The sequence below is a fragment of the Callorhinus ursinus genome, unplaced genomic scaffold, assembly GCF_003265705.2.
Source record: "Callorhinus ursinus isolate GAN/ISIS: 27379988/994484 unplaced genomic scaffold, GSC_fseal_2.0 scaffold5, whole genome shotgun sequence".
Classification (NCBI taxonomy): domain Eukaryota; kingdom Metazoa; phylum Chordata; class Mammalia; order Carnivora; family Otariidae; genus Callorhinus; species Callorhinus ursinus.
In genome coordinates this window covers 63,434,940-63,460,988 of record NW_027397067.1, presented here as the reverse complement: position 1 = coordinate 63,460,988, position 26,049 = coordinate 63,434,940, and the positions used below count along the sequence as shown (strand labels likewise).

Below are 26,049 nucleotides of genomic sequence, written 5' to 3'. Positions count from 1 at the left end.
TTTAATGCATAGAATGAATTAAAGATTGTTCAGCTAGCCTTACTTGAGTTCCATCAGCACCAATCTTGTTCAGGGCTCCAACAGTGCTATACAGAAAGTTAATGATCTTATTGAAATTTTCATCTCCAATACTCCAGGATCCATCCACCATAAACACCAGGTCTGCCTTGGCAGCTCTGCATACTGAAGACCAGGAATGAATTTTGAATTCAAGATAAGGGGAAAACAGTAGTTATTACAACCAATAAAGCAGATGATGGTTTCCTTCTGGTAACTACAGCTCTTTCCCAAAGGAAAGGTATAAATCACATTCTAAGCTCTTGCTCATTATACTTCCTGATAATCATTTCTTTCCTGTAGTCAAGAAGAAGCTTGACTTCATGACTGAGAAGTTTTATCAAACATGTAGAATTATGACAAAAATCAACCAATCTCAGCCCTCCAAAATAGAAAATTAAAGAATAGAAAAATGAGGAACTAAAGTGATTTAGAGTCAGAAGTAGCAACAAATACTCTCAAGTACTCACTTATTAGAAGAAAGTCCAAGCTATTACTCTAAGTACCCTATTCTCTGCTTATTGAGTCAGTAGCTTCAGAGAGATTCAAATTCAGAAGGAAGGCACAGGACATAATGGAAGCAGATTAATCTACAATTTGATATGCATTTGGGCTAAGGCTGTAAGCAAAGTTCCAGCCTTGCTCTAAAATTCTTTCTGTGCCTTTTTGCCACCCATTGGTACTTGTCAAGAAATGTACATTAATGCTAGCCCAGGGAGACTCTTATCAGTAGTTATTACTGATACCAACATAACAAGCAAGAAACACACCAACAAAAACTCACTCCACCAAAAACATTTTTCAGTAGTCCTTCCTTGGTGTCCTGTGCCGTTTCAGATTATCTATGCCTGTCTTCCCCTTATTAGTGTGCATCATTGTGGTTGACTCTGTTTTATGATGAAACAAATAATTTACTCTTCAATAATCTGAATCTTTTCATCTTAGGCCAGTTGCACATAAATATTCTATGAGATAATGTGCCTTTCTCCTTTCTTTAGGAAAAAAAAGCACTTCGTTTTTATTTTATTAAGTTGTACTTAAAGCTAGTCCCTTAAAGGTATTTATACTATAGAATAAACTATCTCCAGGTGAGGTAATAATCCAGGGACGATAAGGATCTGGTAAGGTTGTTCTTCTAAGTCCTGAGATTTATAAAATTTTACAAATTTATGGTTTGAATTTAGAGCTGAAAGGGATCACAAGATCTGCTAATTATAAGCTTATTAAAGAAAATCTGGTCCTCTGTTACCAAAGAAAAATGAAATCAAGATTAGATTTCAACTTTGAAATGAGAGCAAAATCTATGTGAATATATACTCAAAATGAAAATTTCTGTAATAAATCAGAGAAAAAAATACATCAAAATGCATGAAGGAATTACCTCTGGGATATGAAATTGTGTTCTTAAATTTCTTCCTTGTACCCTTTTCTTCTTTTTAATGTTTGTTTAATAAACAAAACCAAGAGAAAACCTGAACCTAAAATCACAGCATTATCATATTATTCTTTTACCTTCTTTTCCTGGTGGAATGGTCGGAGGAAAAGTGGGTGGTTGAGTAGGAGGTGACTCTGTAGAGAGAAAAGGAACATGGATTAGCCATCACATCTGTGGTGAATAGAAGGAGGTCATGGAGTAATAACTCTTCAGGAAAGTCAATGATTTTGACCATTGTCCTCTTGGAGAATATAGTGAAGTTAGTGACTACTATAAATCAGCCACAGCCTGTTAAAATGGCTCCATCCATCCCCTAAACTCAGACTGAGAGCTTGAAATGCCATTTTGCCACAATTCAGTTTACCCAGCAGGAGTCAATGCAATCAAACTGTCAACTACAAAGTGGTTCTAATGTTGATTTAAGGCAAGACTCCTGCCAACCCATTTCAGATTCGTCTCTGGCTTCTTTCACACATATAATAAACTTCGTTTCTATTCTGCCTAACTAAGGACTGACCATCAATCCTTGTTCATGGCACTCCCCTCTGCTTCTCACCCTGCATCCCCAGGATGTGGTCCCCAATGGAATCTAATTTGCTCTCTTTTCTGCTCAGACTCTCTCTGGAAAACTTTCAGTTCTGAGGACCAAATGGCAAGACACTGGGAGGCCACCATGTGTCCAGATCAGTTCAACCTGGATGATAAGGGATGAGACGTTCAGGTAATATGCCAAGTGTGATTGGCTAAAGGAACGGGGGATAGTTACGTGAGAGTGGTGACTTCCACAGCAGTTCATGTGGTAAAGAGCAAGGAAATTATGGCATCATTAGGTAAACATCCTAAATGTTACTATATTCTTTTCTTGTTCTTATTTGGCACTAAAAATTTAAGAAAAACTGAGAAAATTCTTTTTTCTATTCTCAGATTAATATGAGGGAAAACTCTTGACTAATTATAGCCATTCCCTTTGAAACAGGTGAGCACCAGATAGCTGGAAAGATCTGAGTTCAGGCAGACTGCTTACTTGGTCAGGAATGTTATAAAGGGAATTCCTTCACTGGCAGGAAGGTTGGAGAGATGAATTTTAATTTTAAGGTCTCTTTCAATTCTAAGGGGCAATATTTATTTATTTCTGTATTTTATTTTATTTATTTGACAGAGAGATACAGCGAGAGAGGGAACACAAGCAGTGGGAGTGGGAGAGAGAGAAGCAGGCTTCCCTGCCGGGAGCAGGGGGCCCGATGTTAGTGGGGCTCCATCCCAGGACCCCGGGATCATGACCTGAGCCAAAGGCAGATGCTTAATGACTGAGACACCCAGGCACCCCTAAGAGGGAATAAAATATAATTATTTGAATAAAATAATTCAACATTTAAAAAAAATGAAGTAACTGTATATTACCAATATAGAAAAATGTTTGAGATTAATTAGTATGTGAAATGAGGCAAGTCACAGAATACCATGCTATGATCCTATTTGTGAAACAAAAAAAACCTATCAGATATATATCAATATATCTCTATATAGATATAGATTGGATAGAGAGATAAAGAGATAGAGAGAGAGATAGATAGATTAGGGAGAATTTCTTGAAGGAGACCATGCTGGTACAAACGGGCACTTGTGCGAAGGAAGAACGGGGAAAGAGGGAAGTCAACAAAGTACTTTTTACCTTCTGTTCCATTATTGTGAATATATATCACTTTTATCTTTTAAAGGCAACTTTTGAAGCTAAAAAGTGTCAAATGTAAAATAAAAAGTGAGAAATCTTAATACCAAAACTAGGACTGTAAAACTTTCTTGAAAGCACCATAAAATGCTTCTAAAGCCAGATGTATTTATCTTAAAATCTGTGGAAGTAGTGGGTCATCTTTATAATTGTCCATCTTCTTTATTGTGGGAAATTGAGGCATATCCTAAGTTCTAAGTCCTAAGAACCAAATCAATGAGAAGCAATGGCAGACAGATCAATATGTTTGGGCAGAACATCTGGCCAAAGACTCCTTTGGGTAGGAAGAACCACAGTGAACTGGTGATGTATGTTTATATCCTCTATGTGGCATACAGATGGTCCCTGTCTTCAATATGTGAGGGGCTGCCCCATAAAAGAGGGAGCGATCTTGATCTGCATTGATTCAGAAAGGTGAACTAGAGCCAGTGGATAGAAGCTACAAGAATCCAGATATCCCCAACATAAGGGAAGCACATCAAACAGAGCTATCCAAATTAACCCTGGGTTGGTAGTTAACACTTGTGGAGTTAAGGTTAGGGAACGTTGAAGTAGACCAGGGATCACAAACCCAAAATATTTTTAAAGGTCAGGCAAGTAATGAAAATGAGCAAAGAACTAGCCTACACATTAACAAGGAACAAACTTGAGAGCACATATACTGTATAAAAGAGATAGCAGTTGGTCTCAGCAGATTGGCACCATGATATGTGTGTCCTGGGTTGTCAAATCTTTTGAACTTTCAACAAATTCTTTAAAGCCTGGGGGGGAAAAATGTATGGCTCAGAGAAAACCTATTTCACGGTGATATCTACCCTGTGGCTATCAGTTTGTGACTTCTAAGAAGACAGTCATGGTGATATAGAATACTTGTTCAGTAAGATATGGGTAGAAAACTTCCTCAACAGGTTCTCTTGGATCTTTACCACCACCACATGTGATAAGAGAAAAAGTGTTTAATTTTTACTGCTGAGCAAAAAGAAGCTCAGAGATGTGGAACTGCCCAAGGCCACCATGTTAGAAAGGGTCCCAAAGAAGTCTGTTTGATTCAAAATCTTGTGCACCACCAGGTCCCTAGTAACTTCAAAATTATATGATCCTCTAACTATAAAATAGAATTCTAATCAGCCATAAAAAGAAACATACTATTGATAATGCCCTACAACATGAATAAGCTCAAAAACATACGGTAAGTGAAAGATCCCACATGCACCTTTGAAATGTCCAGAAAAGGTAAATGTATAAGAAAAGAAAGCAGGGGCGCCTGGGTGGCTCAGTCATTAAGCGTCTGCCTTCGGCTCAGGTCATGATCCCAGCGTCCTGGGATCGAGCCCCTCGTTGGGCTCCCTTGCTCCACGGAAGCCTACTTCTCCCTCTCCCACTCCCCTGCTTGTGTTCCCTCTCTCGCTGTGTCTCTCTCCGTAAAATAAGGAAATAAAATCTTTAAAAAAAAAAATCACTCTCTCTCTTTCAAAAAAAAAAAACCTAAAAAAAAAAAAAAAAAGAAAAGAAAGCAAATAGCCTGGGACTGAAGATGGGACAGAGTGTGAATGAGTATGAAAGAACTCCTTGGGTTGATGGAAATGTTTCAAAATTGGATTGTGGTAATGACGATACAACTCTTTAAATTATTGAATTGTACATTTAAAATAGGTAAATTTTACGATATATAGACTATACCTTAAAACTATATATGCAATATAAAATGTGGAATATTTTAGTGTTAAGAAATAAAATCTTCATATTAGAAAAAAATTGGATGATGCCATTTGTTATACTTTCACTGTCTGTTTTTGAAGGTCACACATTGCTGATGATTTCTTCCTGCCTGTGCCAGACGAACTGAAAGACCTATACATAGACAGAACTTTCCAAATGTCAGATATAAGATGGAGGGGCTACCAAGAAAACCCATCGCCCACCACTTATTCAGATACAAAATCCTCAGGGACTTTGAGTCTAAGTTCAAGATACTGAATTAAGTACACAAATTTCCCCAATTTTCATGTTTGTGCCTTTACATCAGAAATCCTTGATTAAAAGCCATTCCAAGAAGTTGACACTCTCCTTGGTCTTTAGAACATGTAAGAAGTGTTTTGTTTTAATTTTATACTTTCCCTTTCCCTTCAGTACATCAGATCTGCAGCCAACTTGGAAAAAGTGCAAGAGCCTCTAAAGTAGGCAATAACTTGAGGGTCAGCCATTTGGAACATCTTGGCTCCATTCCCACCTCATAGCTGTGGTAATATGCCATTGTTTGAATGTCAGGACCCGGGCCTTAAACTTCATTTCACACTCTGCATACCACAAACGTTCCTTATGGATATAGATCACAAAAAAGGTCATTGTTTCAAGCATTTTGCTATCATATGGCCTTATAGTCCTTTGTGAAACATATGGAGGATGGAAAAAACCCCATACAGATGACATCAGTGGGCCACATGCAGTGAATTGTGGGACTGGAGAAGAGGAAGAAAACTTGTATTATAGATATTCCTGGGCAGCAATAGCTAACATTTTTCTAAATGGAATAAAGTTTCTGAACCAAAACAGGATACCTAAAATACTATTTGTCCAGGGAGACAGGGATCGGAGAGTACACACTTGACTTACGTGTTTTTTCCATTATGTTCACACTGGGTCCCTCGATCTCCTGAAGCTTTGTGTAAACACTGATTTTATATTGTGAATCAGGCTGAAGTCCATAGAAGCAATGCCTGGTTGTCCCTCCACCCACTGTGGATTCTTGCTTTTTTGTGTCTATAATAAAGCAAAATATACACACATGAAATTTTTAAAAACAGCTATCAGTAGATGATTTGCTTCTAAAATGCTTAATATGCATGGCCTAATCAGATAACTTCAGATTGAATTATACTTGTTTAGGTACTGTACCTTTTTCTAAAGAGTTAATACATCCACTGATTTTTTTTTATAATTGAAAATCACATTTTCATATGTTCAAAAATGAGAATAAAAGACTCCTGAGATCAATGCTTTAATGGCAAATTATTAGTGTATGTAATTGTGTGTACATGTCATAATTGATCTTTTGGACAAGTGGGGAGGTGAGCATACTTACTTTTTAAAAATTAGAATATTCTTTTATCAACATGAATCTCCAGAACACAGCCAATCAATTACAAATTGACAAAAAGACACATCCTTTTGGCCCCATACAACTTTCTACCAGGCAACAAGATGCCCTTCCTGCCAGTGGCCTAAAAATATAGGTATGCTGGGGTGCCTGGATGGCTCAGTCAGAAGAACATGCAGCTCTTACTCCTAGGGTGGTGAGTTCAAGCCCCACACTGGGTGTGGAGCTTACTTAAAAAAATAAAAATAAAAATAGAGGTATTGAGTTAGGATTACAGAATTCTAGGCAGTCCTTATGCCTGTGGATGAAGAGGTGTGCTTCCAGGGTCTCAGAAGCTTCATCCACAGGTCCAGATTATTTTCAGAACTGCCACAAATGCAGGCAAGAGTTTGGAGTGGCAGGGCGCCTGGGTGGCTCAGTTGGCTAAGCAACTGCCTTCGGCTCAGGTCATGACCCTGGAGTCCAGGGATTGAGTCCTGCATCGGGCTCCCTGCTCAGCGGGGAGTCTGCTTCTCCCTCCGATCTTCCCCCTCTCATGCTCTCTCTCTCTCTCAAATGAGTTAAAAAAAAAAAAGAGTTTGGAGTGGTGCTGAGACGGTCAGGAAGTCCCCAGAACACCCAATTTCCTACCTCTCAGCATTCATTTCTAACTGACACTCATGATTTCTTTTAATGGCAATGAAGATTCCTAGGAAGTTCAGAGGAGGCTGGATCCACTCTGAAAATCATTTTCTCTTCTTTCAAAATCCTAACTGAGTAAGTAAAACATGGTGCTTCTGTGGCTTAGGGCTCTACATTCTGTGGAACTATTTTCCAACTCCTGGTTCCAAAGTTCTTTTCTACCAAAAAGACAGCCACATACAGCCATCTCCACAAAGGACCTTCTCTTTCTTGTCTCTACCATGGCAGATGCACAAAGAACATAGTAGACCCAGTTCAACTGTTGGCTACTTTCTTCATTCCCATATTCAGAGCATGATGGCTTTGCCTTCCTGGAGAAGTTAATGCTGGCTCTTGGGTCTGGAGTCTAGGGTAGTTGGATTAAAGATACTCATCATTTTCTGAGGGCTTACTGTGTGCCAGGTTCTGTGCTTTGTATTTCATAAAACAACAACAAGAATGATAATAATAACCAATATTTAATGAGCATTTGTCAGGTGCCAGGCACTATTCTAAAGATTTTATGTGGATCGACTCATTTGATCCTTATATGTATAATTATCCCCAATCTAAAGATAAGAAACTGAAGGCCAGAAAAGTTAGTCTCCTAATCAAGTCCATATGCTAAGTAGCAGAACTGAAATTAAATTCAGAACTCTAAGTCACAGTTTCAGAAGATGCTGCTTTAATTTCCACTAATATATCATAAAACAGTGGAAGTTACATGTATGGTTTTTCTAAATAAAGCAGTTTGAGATCTGTGGAGTGCGTATGAAATTAAGCAAATGTGATATCTGGCAGAGATCAGAAGAGGATCCCTTATGATTCAGTGCTTTATTTCTCCACTGGATAAAGCGGCCTCCTTTGGCAGCTTTAATTACTGAAGGGTTTCAAATTGATTTTCTTCACTGGCATAGAGTGTTTCTTTTCTTTCCTTTCTTTTTTTACCACGTGGATAATTGGTTAAAAGGAAGAATCACTGCTGCCATGAAAAGAACAATTATTTAAAAAGCTCTAGATTGAGCTTTATTTCACCCATAAGTTGTATCAGTCTGCTTAATGCCTTATCTAGCTTTATTTCTACGAATTTAAAAACCTGTGTTAAAAACTACATTGATTGAATACATTACATATATTATTTAGTGGTTCAAAAGAACTTCAAAGTGTTAGTTGCCGATTATTAGATATAAACAAAATATAGAAAACTTAAAAACAGAACAGTACAAAATACAAAAAATGTGAAGTAGTAATTTTTCTATTTTGAATATAGAATACCTATTAAATTTCAATCTATATTTTAATATACATTGGAACAAAACATACATCTAGTACAACACACATATATCAGGACAAACATGACATATGTCATTTAAAATTTGTCTGGACAAAATCCTTTTGTAAAAAATATAAATAAGGTTTTTAAAAATATAAATAAATTAAAGCTACTTGCTAAATGGAAGTTGAAATTTCTTTTTTATTTTTATGACTGAAAATATAAAGGAGTTTCAAAAGTGAAATTTATATAATCTTTAGTAATATATTTGTTCAGAATGAATTAAGGTCTACTTAAAAAATGTTCTTATCATATATATTATCAAATGATGAAATAAAAAAAGAGTTGTTCAGGTGTTTGTGAAATTGTATCTCGCTATGACAGGAATTTGATAGCAAGAAAATGTTTATAAACTCTGCACTCTGCTTTGCTCATGTCCAAGTTCAGTCTGTGGTTCCCAGGCTCAAGACTCCACACAAACTGCTTCTTTCTAACCTTTACCCACAACTTTGGAGTCTTTTGCAAGCTTTTGTGAGTCACCTGTAAAACAAACATCCTATGGCATGTTTGTTATTAATTTATTAATCCATCTCCATAAAAGCTTCCAGGAACTCTCCAGGAATCAATTCTAGAAAGTGTTTTTCTGTCATCTCTATTTCTCGTGGATACTCATACACTTTATAGACCCTCGACAATAGAATATAAATGGATTTTGCTGCTAAAAACAACAACAAAAAATCTCAAAACATTGGAAAACTGGAACAAGCACTGTAAAATTATTGGGAAACGGTATTGCTTTAATTCCCAATAATAACAAAGAGGGGTTACATGAATGGGGATGTACCCATGTTGCTTTTGGCATGTGTGATTTAGGTCTACTGGCTTTGCCTTAAAGGAAAACATTCAAACTGATCAAATGATGACTAATTTCCTCAACCCCGTGCGCCAAAAGCAGGGAGTTAATTTATTTTTTTGGAAAAGGGGAAGAAAATCTTTCTTTGTGCCTTCATTCTTATGAAGCAAGGCTGAATATATCATTTGGGTTATTATTCTGCTGATATAACGATGCCATCAGCTTGACTCACCAAAATGTCCTATGAGTACTTACTGAGATCCACAAGCAAAGAATATCCAGGATCCAGAATACTCTGCTGGCATTTTATGATATAAATGCTTCCAATCCCCAGGTCTCTCAAATACCCTGACCCGCAATCATAATGTCACTGCTTCACAAAGTTTAATCTTGAGAATATGTTTTGTTTCATATGATCTTTTGCTTTGGATCTGGTGTCTGGTAAGGCAGGCTCTCCACTATGCTGCCCATTCTGTTTGTCAATGATACCGCAAACTGGCATTTCAGCACCAAAAGACAGAAAACAAGTTGAACGTCCTTTGAAACCTTCCTTAAGCAGTCTAGAAAGAAATTCACCAAGTTATGGAGATTAGGAAGGGAATTTGGGGACCATGTAGAATCTAAATATGTGAACTTAAAGGGAAATGCTATACCCAACGTTGGGTGCCAAGTCAACTCAAAAATAGCTGGAGAGAGAGACAGAATCCCAGAGCATCCACAGAACTAATGGAGGCTCTCATGGGGTTCTGAGCCACCCAAGACCAACCAAAAGTCGCTGACTTTGGCCCGTCCTACCATTAACCAAAAGCCTACAATTTCAGTTTGGCAAGGGCATGAGTGACTCAAACACAGATTTATTTCAGTCTCTCCTGAGAGGACCTCATCCTTCTGGTACTCTTTCTTTCTTTTTTTTTTCTTCTTGGCTATAAAAAAAGTCATAATATTTATATGAGTAGAGGACATCTGTTGTTTTTGCCTGGTTTGCATCTATTCCCTCTTTCTTTGAATCTGTTCTTCCCCACTCTTGGTCTTTATGATTTGGGAAGAACTGAATAACAACCCTCCTCTCCTCCAGATACAGAGATGGGAGGCAACCAAGTTTGACCAGTTTATTTCATGCCCTTGAACTCAATGACAGATTTAGGGGCATGTGACCCAAGCCAAGCCAATATGACTCAGTTCCTGGACTTTTGTTGGAATTATTGAGAAAGAGGAGCTCTCTTTTCACTCAGACTGGTTAAGCCGTTAGCTGGGAGGATGTCATTCTGGATCTGACTGGGGCCAACTCAGAGAATCTGGCTGAGCATAAGCACAGAGCAGAAGAGAGCAAGACTTGGTCTTGATGGCATTGTTTGAACACTTAGATCCAGATGTGCCTGGTGCTAGACACTTCCAAACTTCCCAGTATATTAGTCAATTAATTGACCCTAAGCTTAAGTCCCTTTTAATCTGCATTTCTACCATTTACAAACAAACCTGAACGATACAGCCTGACTACTTTATTCACAAAAACCTTGGAAATTTGTAGGTATGACCTCAGATAAAAGCCTCAAAAAAAAAGTCATTTTAGAGAAACTGAAGCCCAGAGAAGTTGACTAGCAATTATGGTTAAAACAGAGCCCTCTCCACTGACTTCATCTCAGAATACAAATGCACATGACCAGACCATGGGGACTACACTACATCAAAAACTAATGATGTAATGTATGGTGATTAGCATAACATAATAAAATAAAATAAAATAAAAGAGAAAAACAACTGAAAAAAATTACTTGTCAAACAGTAGGAATTGGTCAGAAGCATTCAAAAATAGGTCACTCTGGGACAAAGCTTTTCTCTGTCACATGGAGGAATTAGATCCCACTTCTCTATAGTATCTCCTCTCGGTGGAAGGACTAAAATTTCTGCACAGGCAGCATATGTAGCCAATGGGAGATATTCCAAAGTTAAAACAAAGGGGGCTCTGAAACCATCTGCCTATGGAAGAATCTGCATCTGACCAGAAGTCCTTCAAGGCACCAATCAGGATAATGGTTGCATTTCTTTGTAAAATAAAGGAACTCAAAGGAACCTGAAATCAAGCTCATAGATACAGAGAACAGATTCCTGGTTGCCAGGGGCAGGAGTTGGGGTGGAGGCGTGTAGGAGAAATCAGTGAAGGAGGTCAAAATGTTAAAAAAAGAAAAGAAACACAACCTAATTCTTCCCTACTCTAGCGTAGGAAGACTATGCCTTGATCTAAACTATATATTAAAACAAACATACTCCCTACTTCTATCCTCACGCTCCCTCCCCACCCCCAACACTCCTCTTTGAGGCTGTGAATTAGAAACTGTTGCTGTCTGTTAATTAATATTATTCAGTTAGACAACTAGATGAATGAGATGTAAGCTAATTGGGCTCATAAGTCTCCCAGCTATAAATGCTGATGAAAAATCAACTGAGCAACACTTTGTTCATTCTTGTTTAATTGAGGCTATCAAGGCTCAGTTGAAGAGGTTTTTGGCTGTACTGAGGGAGTACAAGTTAACTTCTCTTGAAGATAAGAAGGAAATGTAGACTCATATTTTTTTTGCTGACAAAGGTCTTGGCTTCAGAAAGAGCTTTTTGAGGTTTTAGACTACCAGATCAATGTTATCAGACACATCCATCCCCTATCTTCTGATAAAAATCCCAGTGCTAGTTTGCAAATATGCTAAAGATACTTAATTTAAAAAAGACTTATGGAGCTCACTAATTCCACTGATAAATCCAGTTTTGATATATCTTTTTGTCAGTCTATATAATTTTTATGAAAGGCAATGAATATCCATAGGAGCCTATGTCCCTTCATCTCAACTTCTTAAATGATATAAAAGGTTAAAAAAAATTGTGCGATAGTTTGGGAGTGTGATTTTTATCCTTAGTATTTTTTTAAAAGCCTAACAAATACCACTAAATGTCAACCCTTCTAATGAAAATGTGACTTAACTCATTTTATAAAGATATATGAAACATAACTCCTCAGGATTTTATACTTGTTTCTCAAACAATTGCATGGCTTTCATGTGCTTTTGCTTAAACATCCCATAGATCATATTAAATACAACCGTGAAATCCATATGACTTGTCCTGACTTTTCCTTACTCACTATTTATTCCAGAACAAAGCCACTCCCATATGTTTAGTCATGCCAGGCTAAAGGGATCCTTATAAGGATCACACACAGGGGATCAAGGAATTAGTGGCTTAGCATGTCTGTTGAGACACTGTCTTGGCTGGGGTTGGCAGGAGTCTCTTCTCGTGTTGCTTATGTTCTATTCTCACATTCTCCCTGTATTTCCAAATGCCCTCACTGCTCTACTAATCTGTGCTTTCCACTCTCTGGATTAGACCAAAAGTGAGATTTCTGCACTTTGGATGTAGTTATACCCAAGATATGGTCTACTAAGCCCAGTCCCATTCAGACCCCCAAAATCAGCTCCTGCTTTTTAAAATGAGAAAACCATGATCGTTTGTCCAGAAAGAAATTTTTTTTTTACCAATTTTACTACCAAATTTGAAAGACTGTCTCCTAAAGTCTCCCCCAAATAACAAGACATATCTTTTCTACTGATAATACAAATCAGATTGGGCGCCTGGGTGGCTCAGTTGTTAAGCGTCTGCCTTTGGCTCAGGTCATGATCCCAGGGTCCAGGGATAGAGCCCCACATCGGGCTCCCTGCTCAGCGGGAAGCCTGCTTCTCCCTCTCCCACTCCCCCTGCTTGTGTTCCCTCTCTCGTTGTGTCTTTTTCTGTCATATAAATAAATAAAATCTTTAAAAAAAATACAAATCAGATCAAAGTATTTTTCATTATTTGATCTCATCTTCTGAATATTATCCAAGCTGATAATGTGAAAACAGGATTAACAGTCCCTAGAAACTCACTTTTTGGGAATCAGCCTTTTGTTGTTATTCTTGAAACTTTTACTTGAAATAAACATACATTTTTAGTGTTTCAACTCTGAAACTAAGTCCCAAACTGTGGATGTACTTGAGAATGGTAATACTGAAAAACCTGCCTATGATGGCATAGATATATTAAACCATCTCCTGAACAAGTTTGTTGTTCACCAACTATCCCCCAAAATGAAAAGAGTCAGTAAGAAAAAACATTAAAGGCAAACTGAGATCCCCATGGAGTAAATGCCAAAATAATAGCACCATATAATTTTACTGTGTGTTAGTCCTGGCTGTTTGTCTCCTATTACCAGTAAGAGCTAACATTTCTCTGGAGCTTACTGTGTGCACAGCCCTGTTGTAAATGTCTCACGTGGATTTATCTCAGCTTAAACCTCACAGAATGCCACAAGATCGGCACGGTTATACCCATTAAACAGATGAGAAAATGATCATTTGGAGAGGTTAAAGAATTGGCTTAACTAGCCATTCTGACTCCATATCCTGCACGATCCATAATATAACGTCGCCTCCTCAAGAAGAGGGCTCTCGTCTAATGTTACCTACATGTTGTCCACAGAGATTTACACAGAACCAAGTACATGAGCGCCTGACAAAATCAGGCTTGCACTTACCCTGGAGTGATTCTATAACCACCCTATAGGCAGTGGCATGACGATGCACCTGCCACCGAGCACACAAGCTAGTCATTTGAATCTGGTCTGCTTGAAGATTGGTCACACCCAAGAACACTAGAATGAAATAGAAACACACCTATGTCACGCTACAGACAATGCCATAAATGTCCCCAAATCTGAAGTGAACTTTAACACAATAAAATTCTAATTCAAAGAATTAGAATTCCCATAGCCAGTGGTGGGAAATCCATCAACTCAATAAATCAGTGCACAAAAGATAACTATTTTATTACTGGAAAGAGCAGGTGCAAAACATTATGGATAATTTTTTATCCATCTATTTGATACTTATAAACAAAAAAGGAAATATCTGCTCACAGGGAAAAGACCAGATGTAATGGATGGTGAAATTCTGAGTGATTTTTAATCTTCCCTCTTTATTTATTTGTGTTTTCTTAAGTATTATTAAGAACACAAATGTAAAAATGAAAGATTTAACGCATTAAAAATTATAAAAAACAAATACACAGATTCCCATTCATCACAGAACACTGATATACAAAAATAATTCACAGAAAGGTTATGTGGGGGAAGCAATAAAAATAGTGTTTCTCCAATACGAGAAAGGGGTAAATATCTGGTGTTTATCATTTAGACTCAAGCAGAAAAAGTAGGAAATTAATATTTACTTTCTCTAATGACCTCTGACTTTTGTCCACATCATTTTCTCTTGTTTTTCCCTCTCTCTTCACTACCTCATATCACAAAAATAGTTTAAAATGATTTTTCAAGATGGTAAAAATAATCTTGTCTAATCAAAATTTACATCTTCACATTGTTCCTTTCTGTTAAATCAGAGAGAAGACCTCTTTTCCCAATGCTGAATAAATAAGCGTTCTTGTTCCATAAAAAAAAGGGGGGGGGAATTATTGATGATTTATGTCACCACACTGAATTTAACAAACACCTTAAATTAATTTATTTGCATTGTATGGGCTTTTACTCTGCCTGGGAGAAAGAGAGAAAACAAATAAAACGCCCAACTAATTTTTACTTTAAGGACAGAATATAAAACAATTCAATACTCTCTCTTTTTTTTTTTTTTTAGAATTTTTAAAACTTTAATACAGTTCAAATCAGCGGGCCAGGTTCACTTCAGCTCCTTCACTGCCAAACCTGGGGGCAAGGACTGCTTCGGTTTCTCTGCCTTCTCCTTGTCCGTGATGACCAAGGTGTAAAGGTACCTGCTGCACCGAACTTTAAACTTCACATTATCCTTATTTTTCTTGATCTTGACGGATTTGGCGTCCTTTCGCCTGGCCATGAGCAAAAAGTCCTTGATTTCCTCGATTTTGCGTGGCATGGCTCCGGGGGGCACACGGGAGCGCGTGGCCGGCACAGCAAGCAGCAAGAAAGGGGTCAATACTCTCTTTTAAGATGTATTTGGAATACCCAACGTATTTATTGAAGGAGAGAAGAGGAATGGGACAGAGGAAGAGAAGCAGAGAAAAGAGGACAGAAAGACACAAGACAGAGCATGGAAAAGAGAGGCCAAGAAAAAAATCACAGAGACAGAAAAAGTGGCCCTGAGAGAAAGAGTGATCTAGAGAGGAAAATGAAGATAAGCCAATGAAAGGAAGAGAGGGCGAGGGAAAGTGTGCAGGGGAGTCTAGGGGGCTCCTAAGGAAGGACAGTGGGATTGCTACAAGAGAACAACAGGAAAACCCCTTGGAGGTTACCCTAGTGCCCAGAATGGCATCACTGCACCAGCCAAGTACAAGATCAGAACCACAGGCCAACATCTTCCTAGATCCGTTGAAGACTATGTCTTTTGAGATTATGTCTTTTGAGATTAAATTGATTCTGTAATCCAGCCTTTAAGGTCTTAAGATAATCCATACCAAAAGATTCAGGAAGCCTCCTCTAGTGAAAAGCCTGGCCCTATCTAACATGTAGGTAGGTGGCCAAAATAGGTGGCTTGGGGTCTGATTTAATATATGCCCCATTCTTGCAACATTCTATTCATCAGATAAATTATTTGATGAGGGATGAGAGTGACTTATGGGCCAAGGGTATAAAGCACAATTATTACAATAATAATAACGGTTACTCACTAGCGCTTGCCATAGGGCAGACATTTTACCCATTATTTCTGCAAGCCTCACAATTAGCCTATTATCTTCATTCTAGAGTTGAGCTCAGAGAAGTTAAGTCATTTGCTCAAGGTGACAGCTAATAAGTGGCAGATTTAAGACTTCTACTTTTGACTGTCCTTCTCAGGTGTGGGGTTCGCACAGCTGAGAGCACTCAGCATGATTTGAATGAGCATACAGCCACACCATGTTTATTTTCATTATTTATGTATTATCTTGAATGTGTATTAGGATAATTACGTGGGCTTTGAAAAGTATTTAAGTTAAAAAAAATTGTAAGTCGATTTAAAGAAATATATTAAACAGATGGTGTGGAAGGATAACAAACATGAGGAATATGGAACATACGTGCTGGAGTTTGGAAAACATTGCCTTATACCATGGCTGTCTGGAAGTGGTATATGCCAATGAGAAGTCCCAGATGGTATGCAGACAGCATGAAAACCCTTAAAAGGTACAGAAGAAAGTCCTTTTTGTATCTTTTATGGATGGCAAGTGTGTGTATGTGTGTGTGCGCACATGCACGTGCATGTGTGTGTGTGTGTTCACATAAGGGGGGAGGGGCAAAGACTTTGAGAAAAGGCAAACCTCCCCCACCCCCAACCCCCTCCGGCCCGACTTTGACTGGCATTGGCCATGTCAGGCTACAGGCTGGTTGGAAAATTTCACCTAATGTGAAAAATGCCAACAAAGACTTTCCAGAAGGAAATCCTATCTGCCACCATCAAGTATGTTTGAATGCCAGGTTCTGATGTTCAGCCTGCCAACCAGGACGCTGAACTACAGCCCTGAGCGAGGAGCACACCTTTCTTTCCATGAAACACCATCCAGAAAGGGCAATGCTGAGGAAAACAAAAACCAACCGCCAAGTTGAAGCAGGGGTTGAGTTACAGTGAAAACAAAGCAGCAAAACCACATGCAGGGGCTGAGGCAACGGGACATCAGTCTTACGTGTTTTCACCACGCCCGTCAGAGCGTCGCTGAAGCCCGAGGCCTGGGAGGCAAATATTTTCACATTGTAGTCCATTCCGCTGAGGAGGTTTGTGATAAGAATGGTGTTAATGTCAGCTCCCACAAAAGTTTCCAGGGTCGGGCCAGCAACTAAGGGAGAAAGAGTGATTTCAGTTACACCGGAATATGGAAAAATGGAAACACTCCTGACGGGAATTGTACTGGTTCGACTGTGTTTCAGTTGCCCAGGATTACGTAGAAGACAATCAGCAGAGCTGGGGTTTGAACCTAGCCCCATCTGGCTCTGAGACAGACATACCTGACTACCACGCTAGGGCTTTTTTTTTAGGGATCTAGTCCTTTCCCTCAAATACAGTTCTTTCCCTAGTGCTTATTCAGAGAAGCTGGTCCACCTCACAATCCACCATCTGCCATATTGTAAGGTTGTCACAGTGGAGCTACTACACTGCCACAGGCTTTGTAGGCTTTGGGGCACTTGCCAAACTAAAGAAGTCATTCTCAATTGTCCCTTCTCAGACACCCAACCTTGTCCCCGGCAGGCACGCAAGAGACAGGAGCAGCAGATTTTACCTTGGACGCTGTGCTATACCTTGCCACATGGGGGTCCAGCATAAATGTTACCACCACCAGTCCCATCCCCTCCTCTGAGCATTTTTAAGAATAGACAGATGACACTATTATTCCAAGGCCCTTGACCAATTGGCTTCTTCAGTGTCTTTACATTTTCACCTCTTTTTCAGCCCAGTGGAGTCTTTGATTTAGCATTAAAAGCATTCCTATACAAACTTATTTACCTCCTGCATTTTCCCATCTGCGCTCATACTTTAAGAGTTCTGAGTTACTAACAAGTTCCTAAAATACTCCTTACTTTACTTCAGAACCCCCTCCCAACAACGTATTTATATATTTCTATAAGTACATGTTATCTCAGTAGTGATTTTCTCATGCACGAAAATCTTAACTCTAATGACCACATACAATTCTTCCACTTAACTTAAAGCAAGAGTTCTCAACCTCAGTGCTATGGACATTTTGGGCTGGATAATTCTTAATTCTGGGATGGCAGGGGGCAAGGGGAGGTACTGTGACTCGTAGGATGCTTAACAGTACCTGCCAGATGCCCATAGCAACCCCTCATCCTCCCAAGTTGTAGCAATCAAAAATCTCTCTGTTGGGCAGCAAAATTGCATCAATTGACAATCACCAGCCTAAAACAAAGCTACTTTCCCTCAGAAAATCTGATAAATATTTACAAAATGGTCCAAAGAACGAATCTAGCAAGGTTGTTTTATGAATTAACACATGCTTCAGGCCTAAAGAAAAGCAAGCACAAAATTGGTGATGGATCGCAAAGAATCAGTCTTGAGCAAGCCAGTGCATCCATGGTATATTCTTGCTATTTTATTTTCAGTTCATAGAGATGTCTGTCTGGAGAAATTGGAGGTGGGGGTATTTTACTTGTATGGACCTGGATAATAGAACACAGTAAAAAAAGCTGAAAAGTGTTCCAGAGGCAAGAGCAACATTTCAGATGACACATTGAGCCTCATGTGCTCTTTGAAGGCAGAAAGAGATTTTTAATGGTTGAAAGAATACTCTTTCAATTTTCTTGCCAAATCAGTAAACATAATTAGAGAACCCCTTTCTTATGAATAATCAGAGTTGAAGGCCCAAGTCCAGAAAATGGACAAGACCCCTCTAATATCTATTTTTAGTTTCCTGTTTAAACTTCCCAGAAATGCTTAATGTCAGGAGTTGATAGTGTAACAGGTGCCTCATCTCTCCAGACATCTGGACCAAGGCCATAATTGCCCCCTGTTTGCGCCATTCTCCCGCTTTCAGGATGGAAAGATGTGGCAGGTAAGGAGGGAGAGAGATCTCCTCATCCAGGCGGCTTAGAGGCTGATGGAAAAGCATTTTACAACCACAAGCTTAGGGCTTTGATGAAATTTATACAGTTTCCAAATTTTATACAGTTTCCAATACAGTTTCCAAAACGAAGAGACTAAAAAGTTGGTAAGCCAACTTTTTCCTACTACTCCAAGAAGAGATAGAAGAGGAATTAGAAATTAGAGATTCTGCATGTTTAGGGCTTATATATCCACTGAGCCAGAGAAGCTTCCTACTCCTACCGAGTCAAGGCATCCTTCGGCTGGCTCCTTGTCTGGGGTGCGCCTAGGTTAGGGGCATAACAAGTGTGTATTCTGCTCATAAATATGCCCAATCATTTTTTAGGTGGAGTCATAACATCATTGTTCTGATAACATCTATCCTAACACTAACTATACAAGGAAAAAAATTTTTTTCAAAAAAGTTAAGACCCTTCCCACTTCTCAAAACTAAAGATAAAAGCAAAGATAAAAAATCAAAACAAAAATAACTTATCCTGAAAACCATTTCAGATCCCTAATCATGGTAACAATATTTTTTTACAAAGCATTACTTACCACTAACAGGTTTGTAGACAATCCTATAGCCCTTTACAGGGGAAGATGGGGGATCCCATGTAATGCGCAACCTGTTATACCATTCTTCTGAGACCCGTAAGTTTTGGGGACCGGAGGGCGGCACTGAGCAGAGAAAAGGAAAACCAGTGGTTTAGTGTAGTTTCCATCTTTACAAACTACACTGTTAACAAAATCTAAGCTAGCTTCCCATAATGTTAAAAATATTTACAAGTAAAAATGTATTAAAACACGCAGTGAGATTTTGAGAGTCTATGGTTGTTCTAAACATTAAATATGTAGAAGATTAATTCTTGTGGTGAAACACTTTCATGTGAAGATCAGTAGTTCATTCAAGGTCATTCTCATTCTTTTTTCTTCAGCTTATTTTGAGTAAAACTGAATCAAATAGTGTTTATTAAATATTTCTGTCTATACACCACTGTGTTCCACTATCAAAGTATGTTTGTACAGCAATATCCAGGGTGCTCACACCATGGTAATGATGGTAACTCCAGGAGGGAAGATTCTGATGATTTTTTTTTTTTGCTTTCATCTTCATATTGCCTATATTGTTCAAAACTATGTATTATTGTTTACCAATTTTTTATTAAAACATTAAGCCATTTATATGGAGAACCTTTGTAAACCATTGTGCATATTGACAGATACTATCATCATTTCTGTTACTGTTGATGGAATGTAGCTGTGTTGACTATTGCTTATAATAGGAAGATCATCTACCAACACCTTGAAATAATTCTACTATACAGATAATTGTTATATGTGGTGGTATTTCTGCAATAAGATTTAAGTCTTTAAATGGTTTCTATTTGTGTGAGTGCATATATTTGCTCATCATGAAAGTCTTTTACAAATTATGCTAATTTTTAACATAGGACAGTTAAAAGTAGATCTTTGAGCCCAGGTCAGCAGCAGTTAGATGGAGCCCAATTGCCTTCCCACTGCCTCCCTTCCTTCCCTTTCCCTCCCTCCCCACAGTGGCAGGGTTTACAGTAACTTTATAGAATATTTGAGTGTTAAAAATAATCCAAAACCGACTCAGAACAACAGAATTCACTGTGCTTATTTTAAACCAGCAGCTACAGAATTTTCAGGACTTGTATACTTACTTGAAGAAGTCACACTTAAGTGCCCAACTACAGAATTCAGGCCTCGCCACCATTCTGCACCAGTCATACATAACTGGTTGGTAACTGTGGTGGATTAAAGATGGGTGCAGGATTTTTACCCTCCTCCCATTGAGTGGTGGAGGCTATGGCCCTCCCTTTGAATTTGGGTAGGTTCTATGAATACCTCACCCAACAGACTACAGCAGAAGTGACTCTGTACCAGGGCCAAACATAGCCCTTAACTGTCATGACAGTTCCCACTTTCCACCTCTTGGAACTCTTGCTCTTAGAGTCCTGAGTCATCATGTAAGAACTATGATTCTCCTGCTGGAAACAGTCCATGGAGAGGCTCGGAGACCACATGGAAAGAGAGAGGCTCAGCTGAGTCCAGCCTTCCAAGTGTCCCCACCAACATGCCAGCCAGACATGTGGGTAAAGTTGTTTTGGATGCTCTAGACCAACCCAGCCACCAGGTGACCTTAATCCATACCACATGGAGGAGAATTTCCAGCAAGCCTGGCCTAATTTCCTGACCTATAAAATCATGCACTAGAATAAAATGGTTCCTATTTGAAGCCACTGGGTTCTGAGGTAGTTCATGCAAATACAGACAACCAGGCAGCAATGAAGACAGCTAAGACTTTGTAGTGCCTTTAACCAACGGTGTGCTTCTTGGGGTATGCTCCTTGCTTGACCGTCATGGCCAAGTCACCCAAAAGAACACTGAGTGATGCCCCCTCTGAGCCACCCAGCACCGTAGGAGCTTTGCATGAAAAGGCAAACAGTATGGATGAGGTTCTGGCCTCTCATGATGCTGCTCTCCAAGGGAGGGAGACAGACAAGAGACAAATACATGAGTAAACAGGAAAATATCAGGTAGTCATTAGTGCCATAACATGATAAAACAACAACAACAAAACAACAACCAAAGAACAGGTTGAGAGCTTAGAGAGTGGGAGCTCCTTTGCATGGAGTGGTCAGAAAAGCCTGAGGAGGTGACTTTGAGCTGGAACCAAAATGGCAAGAAAAAGCCCAAAATGCAGACATCTGGGGAAGGATATTCTGTATGGGAGGAATAGTACATCAGTCCTAAGGCAGGAACAAGCTTAAAATGTCCAGTGAAGAGCAGGAAAGGAGGTATGGCTGGGACACTTGTTAGGAGGTGAGATTAAGGAAATTGGTGGGGTCCAGGTCTTAGAGCACCTCGTAGGGCCACAGGAAGGATGCTGGATTTTATCCTGAGTACAATGGGAGGCCATTGGGAGACCTGACACAGAGGTCTGACATGAGCTGACTGGTATTTTGAGAAGCTTCTCGAGCTGCTGGGAGGAGAATGAAGGATCAAAGAGTGGAAGCGCTCATTTTAGTGACAGAGAGTGAGGTGCGGATCAGGGCAGAGCCGTCAGATTAAGACAAAAGAGGACTGGCCCGCAGAACACATTTCGGAGAATCAACAGGACTTGTGATGAATTAGATGTTGGAGAGGAAGACGTAGTTTGTTAAATCTTAGCTTTTACACATGAGAAAACTGAAGCCCAGAGCAGCTTGCTCACCTTGCCCAAAGCCATACAGCTTGCCTGGGTGGAGACAAGATTCAGATTTTTCTGTCTCTCAATCTCTTTTGCTCTTTTTACCACACTCCACTGTGGTTTTCGGGGCACATTGCAGGGGATGGGTATTTTCAATTAATTAGTCAGCTAGTAGGCAGAGAGAGAAGGCTTCACTCACAGGTTTTTCCAGGGGCAGACACGCTGACACCTTCTCCATCATCGTAGATGGGAGTCACCGTGACTTTGTACTCAGTATCGGGAAGCAGAGGCTTCAGAAGGAGATTGTTCTGGCTTCCAGGCACCATAACCTGAAGAGAAAAACAAAGGACCATGGTGCTACTTAAGACCTTTATTCCTGCTGGTCTACTAATGGAGCAGGACTATGGGGACTTGGAAATAATCAGAAGCAAGGCAATGTGCTTGAGAAAAAGAGGCATGCATGCAAAAGCATTTCTCTCTGGAATTGCCCTCACAGCAGCCCTCAGCTTATAACCTCTAAAGCAGGTTTAAATTTGAAGCAATTAGGCTCTGATGAATAGTCTTCTCTCAACATCTTTTCAGCATTTGTAAAGTACCCAGAAGTGAGAATCATCATTTTTTGGAAAGCAGGCATTTATAGCTTAGGAGGGTTCATTCTATAACCCAGCCTGCTTATCATTTTTTATTCCACTTAAGTATCCTCTTGAAAATTCAGCCTTCCATTCTTTACTCTCTCAGACATAATCCCATCCCAGCCCTTTAGAAAAGAATGGAAACTAGCCAAGAACAACAGAACCACACATTAAATCCGCATTTTCCAGAGCAAAACAGAGTTACCAGGAGGACTAAAAACTGAGGCAGCTTTTTTATTTCTAAAAGGAGATGTCTTCCTCAATCTGAAATCACCATCACTCTACCTCTCAAGGCGACAAAAACGGAAATGCAGGGGTGAGGTCCGCACTGCACAAGCATTGGTGTAACACGCCACGTAGCTCAGTAGTGTAAATTCTGGTATCCCCCCAAAGAGCATATGGACCAGAAAAGCCACATGTTCTCAATGTTAAAACCACAAGACTTTCTGCCTCTGATTCTGCAGTCAGATGCTGGCCCATCTCTAGGCCATTTGAGGAACTTAATCATGGCTGGAAAAATGCTAAGTAAGATCTAAGAACTAACCCAAACGCGTTTAAAGGAGTCACAAGACCGGGACAGCTGGAGACGCTTTCTGACTCAAGGGCTGGGTAGAATGCCAGCAGGCAAAGGGCTGTGCTGTCTACTTCTGGATGAGGGAAGAGACCTATAAATCATGGAATAAGCCCTAGGAAGCCTCGAGTTGAACCCAGAAGCAGCTGTTGCTAAGGTACTGCTAAGCTCTAGAAGCAATTTTCTAAAATATACTGTTAACAAGGAAGTCTGAATTAGGTGATTTTATATTGAATTAGTATGATTTTACTCCTTGGATGAAAGGGACACTGAAATATACTCCAGGGTTGTATGGATGTGGACCCAGGAGGAAGATTTTTTTTTAAAGAGCTCTGCTTTATTCTCGAATGAGTTAAATAAGCCTGGAATTAAGGACAGGTAAAGGAAGAACAGGGGTTGCCCTGACTTGCATTACCCCATCAATGTAGCTTCCTTCAGGGCACTTCTTTTAAATAGAACTCCTCTGAAACACAGAGCCTGGGCATTCAGTCCAAGCTGTCTGTTTAACAAACCACCCATGTTGATACTCCTTAAATAAGGTCATCTTTCAAACTGAGAAGTGCATGGGCTTGGAACCAATCACATTTAGACGGTGGAATTCTGAAAAGCAATAGAGCCGTTTTAGAGGAATCACTGAGCTTGTTAGGAAGTAGTTGCTGTGGTTTATAATCATAGTCATCTTTTACCCAGCAATTACTATGCGCCAGGTGCTACCCTAAGAATTTTAATATAGCAACCTTTTGAGGTAAGGAGTAACCTTACATGAATTTTACATATGGGGAAACTGAGGCCTACAAGCTATTGAGTAAAGAAGCCATCCTGAAATCCAGGATATCTAGCCTGAGCCTTGCTTTAACCACTACACCCTGCTTCATGTGGCTACACCGCTTGAACCTTTTTACCCTAATGATATTCATTTCCAAGAATAAAATGTAAATCTCCTCTTGGGAATGCGAAGTTCCTTCTGCTTGGCCTCTGCTTGTTTGCACAGAGCAGGGTAAAGATGGGCTCTTACTAAAAACAGATGCAGCAAATCACAGCAGATGGCAGTTTTGTTTATAAAACAATTCTATAAAAGACGCTTACGATTAAATGAGATGCAAACCTAACCACTGAACTTTCACATTTTAAATCTTCTTTTAGAGATGGAACTTCATGTCTGGCTCCATTATTGCCCAAAGCTGTTCGGAGCAGCCTGGATCTCATCGGTAGAAATAGGGTTCCCTGCATCTCATGGTGTTCCCACCTTATAAAACTGTGTCTAGACAGTGAGTCAAATGCTATCTGTGGTAGGGGGCTGGGTAGATTTGGCGCTGCCATTTTAATTCCAACCTACTGAAGGCTAATATTTTTATAAAATTCAGTAAAACAAAATTTCTGGAAAAAATAATCATGTCCTTGGATGTTGCAGGATTGTGAAATCGCTATAAATGTTTCTAAAAGCTTAATCTTAGTATCTGAACTTATCTTGTAGGAGACAGAGCCACACACTGAGTATACGTGTTTTGGAACATTTCTTGCAAATCAGAATTCAGGTCATGGTTATGGATGTTGACATCTCAGCTCTAGAAAAGTCTGAAATCCTGATCAGCCTTTCACAAATAAAGAAGTGTGAGGCCTCCATACTCTGACAACAAATTCAGGGCAAAGTCATTGCCGGTCAAGGAACTTTACTTTCTGCAAGTTCAAAAGCTCTTTATTGGAAATATTTGGTAGATTTGATTAGGTTTAGCAAATATATGAATACTTCACTTACTCGACTGGAAAAGGAAATTGAATTCTCCTTGTTTTCCATATACTGAAGTTTTACTTTGTTTACTAATGTTACAGACGTATACGATGCTCTCATTTGATCATTTCCTCAAGCAAATCTGATCAGCTTTTATAGTTAAGGAAAATTTGGTAAGACGGTAAGAGGCATTTCTCTTATCTTGACACAACTTTCTCACTTTTATAATGTGCTTTAGCTCTCTGTCTCTCTCTGTCGTGCATTATTACTTAAAGATACTCATTTGGTGTTGGGAGTTCAAGGCCTTTGAATTTTGATACAGATTTGCAACTGCTTACCCTATTTTTGTTTTATAATCTAAATCTAGATGCACCCACTTTCGGTCTCTAATAATAATAATACACTTATGTAGAAGTAACATTTCCTAAACACTGAGATATAAATTCTCAGTTAATCCTCAGTTGGGTCCCTGAAAATATGCCTGTAAATTAAGTGTGTACAAATCCAATTCAAGTGGAATTCGGTAGAGGAGCTTGATATTTAAAATTCCACAGTACTTTCTTCGGTTTAGCAAAAACACTTCTGCACAGTAAATAATCACCACCAAATTTATCAATATTTTTCATTTTTATGAAGGGTTTGCTTAACTGGGGCCACATGTGTGTTTCAGACTTTTGGTCTTTTTTTTCCTTCATGTAGGTGTCCAAGTGTTTCAAAATAAACAGTGTGAAATGAAAGCAACTAGCAAAGGGACTATTATCTAGAGACAACCCAAAGTAAATATTATTACTTTACCTTGCATAACTTACAAGTACATGCATGAGATTAAATTGTTAGTCTTTCCAAATTGCAAGATAATTTAGCAAGAAGCTTAATATGTTTCTTGGAAAGAGTAGAAATAAAAAACAAAACTCTTACTCTGGGAAGTTTTTATGGGTCTCATTTTTAGGAACTAAATTAAAATATGGGACAGTAACAGGGAAAATGAAACATCCAAATTATGTCCCTAGTTACCATTGTTAAGTACAATTTTATTTTGAATTTTTCAATCGTGGGTCGTTTGAAATGTATGATCTGAGTGAATTTATAACTCAATTTAACTTGTTTAAGTGTCCATCAACCTCTAAAAGTACCCCAGACCAATTTCGTGGACCTTCTGGTTATTCACCGTGCACATGACTTATTCCAAAGGGTATCATTGTGCTCTGTAACAAGTCCTCTATC

The 26,049-nt window shown here is 39.1% G+C and overlaps 1 protein-coding gene and 1 pseudogene across 6 annotated transcripts in view; both read right to left on the bottom strand.

The window, feature by feature from the left end:
* The window catches only part of COL14A1 (collagen type XIV alpha 1 chain), a 214,471-nt gene that overhangs the window by 93,771 nt on the left and 94,651 nt on the right, over window positions 1-26,049 (bottom strand). For all 6 annotated transcript variants that reach the window (XM_073893159.1, XM_073893157.1, XM_073893158.1 and 3 more), the window contains 7 exons: window positions 22,093-22,222; window positions 19,235-19,357; window positions 16,767-16,916; window positions 13,660-13,776; window positions 5,835-5,981; window positions 1,570-1,626; window positions 44-183 (listed from right to left, as the gene is read on the bottom strand). In XM_073893159.1, the coding sequence (XP_073749260.1) occupies window positions 44-183; window positions 1,570-1,626; window positions 5,835-5,981; window positions 13,660-13,776; window positions 16,767-16,916; window positions 19,235-19,357; window positions 22,093-22,222 (864 nt within the window). The remainder of the gene's footprint in view (window positions 1-43; window positions 184-1,569; window positions 1,627-5,834; window positions 5,982-13,659; window positions 13,777-16,766; window positions 16,917-19,234; window positions 19,358-22,092; window positions 22,223-26,049) is intronic.
* On the bottom strand, window positions 14,008-15,562 carry LOC141372763 (large ribosomal subunit protein eL38 pseudogene; annotated as a pseudogene).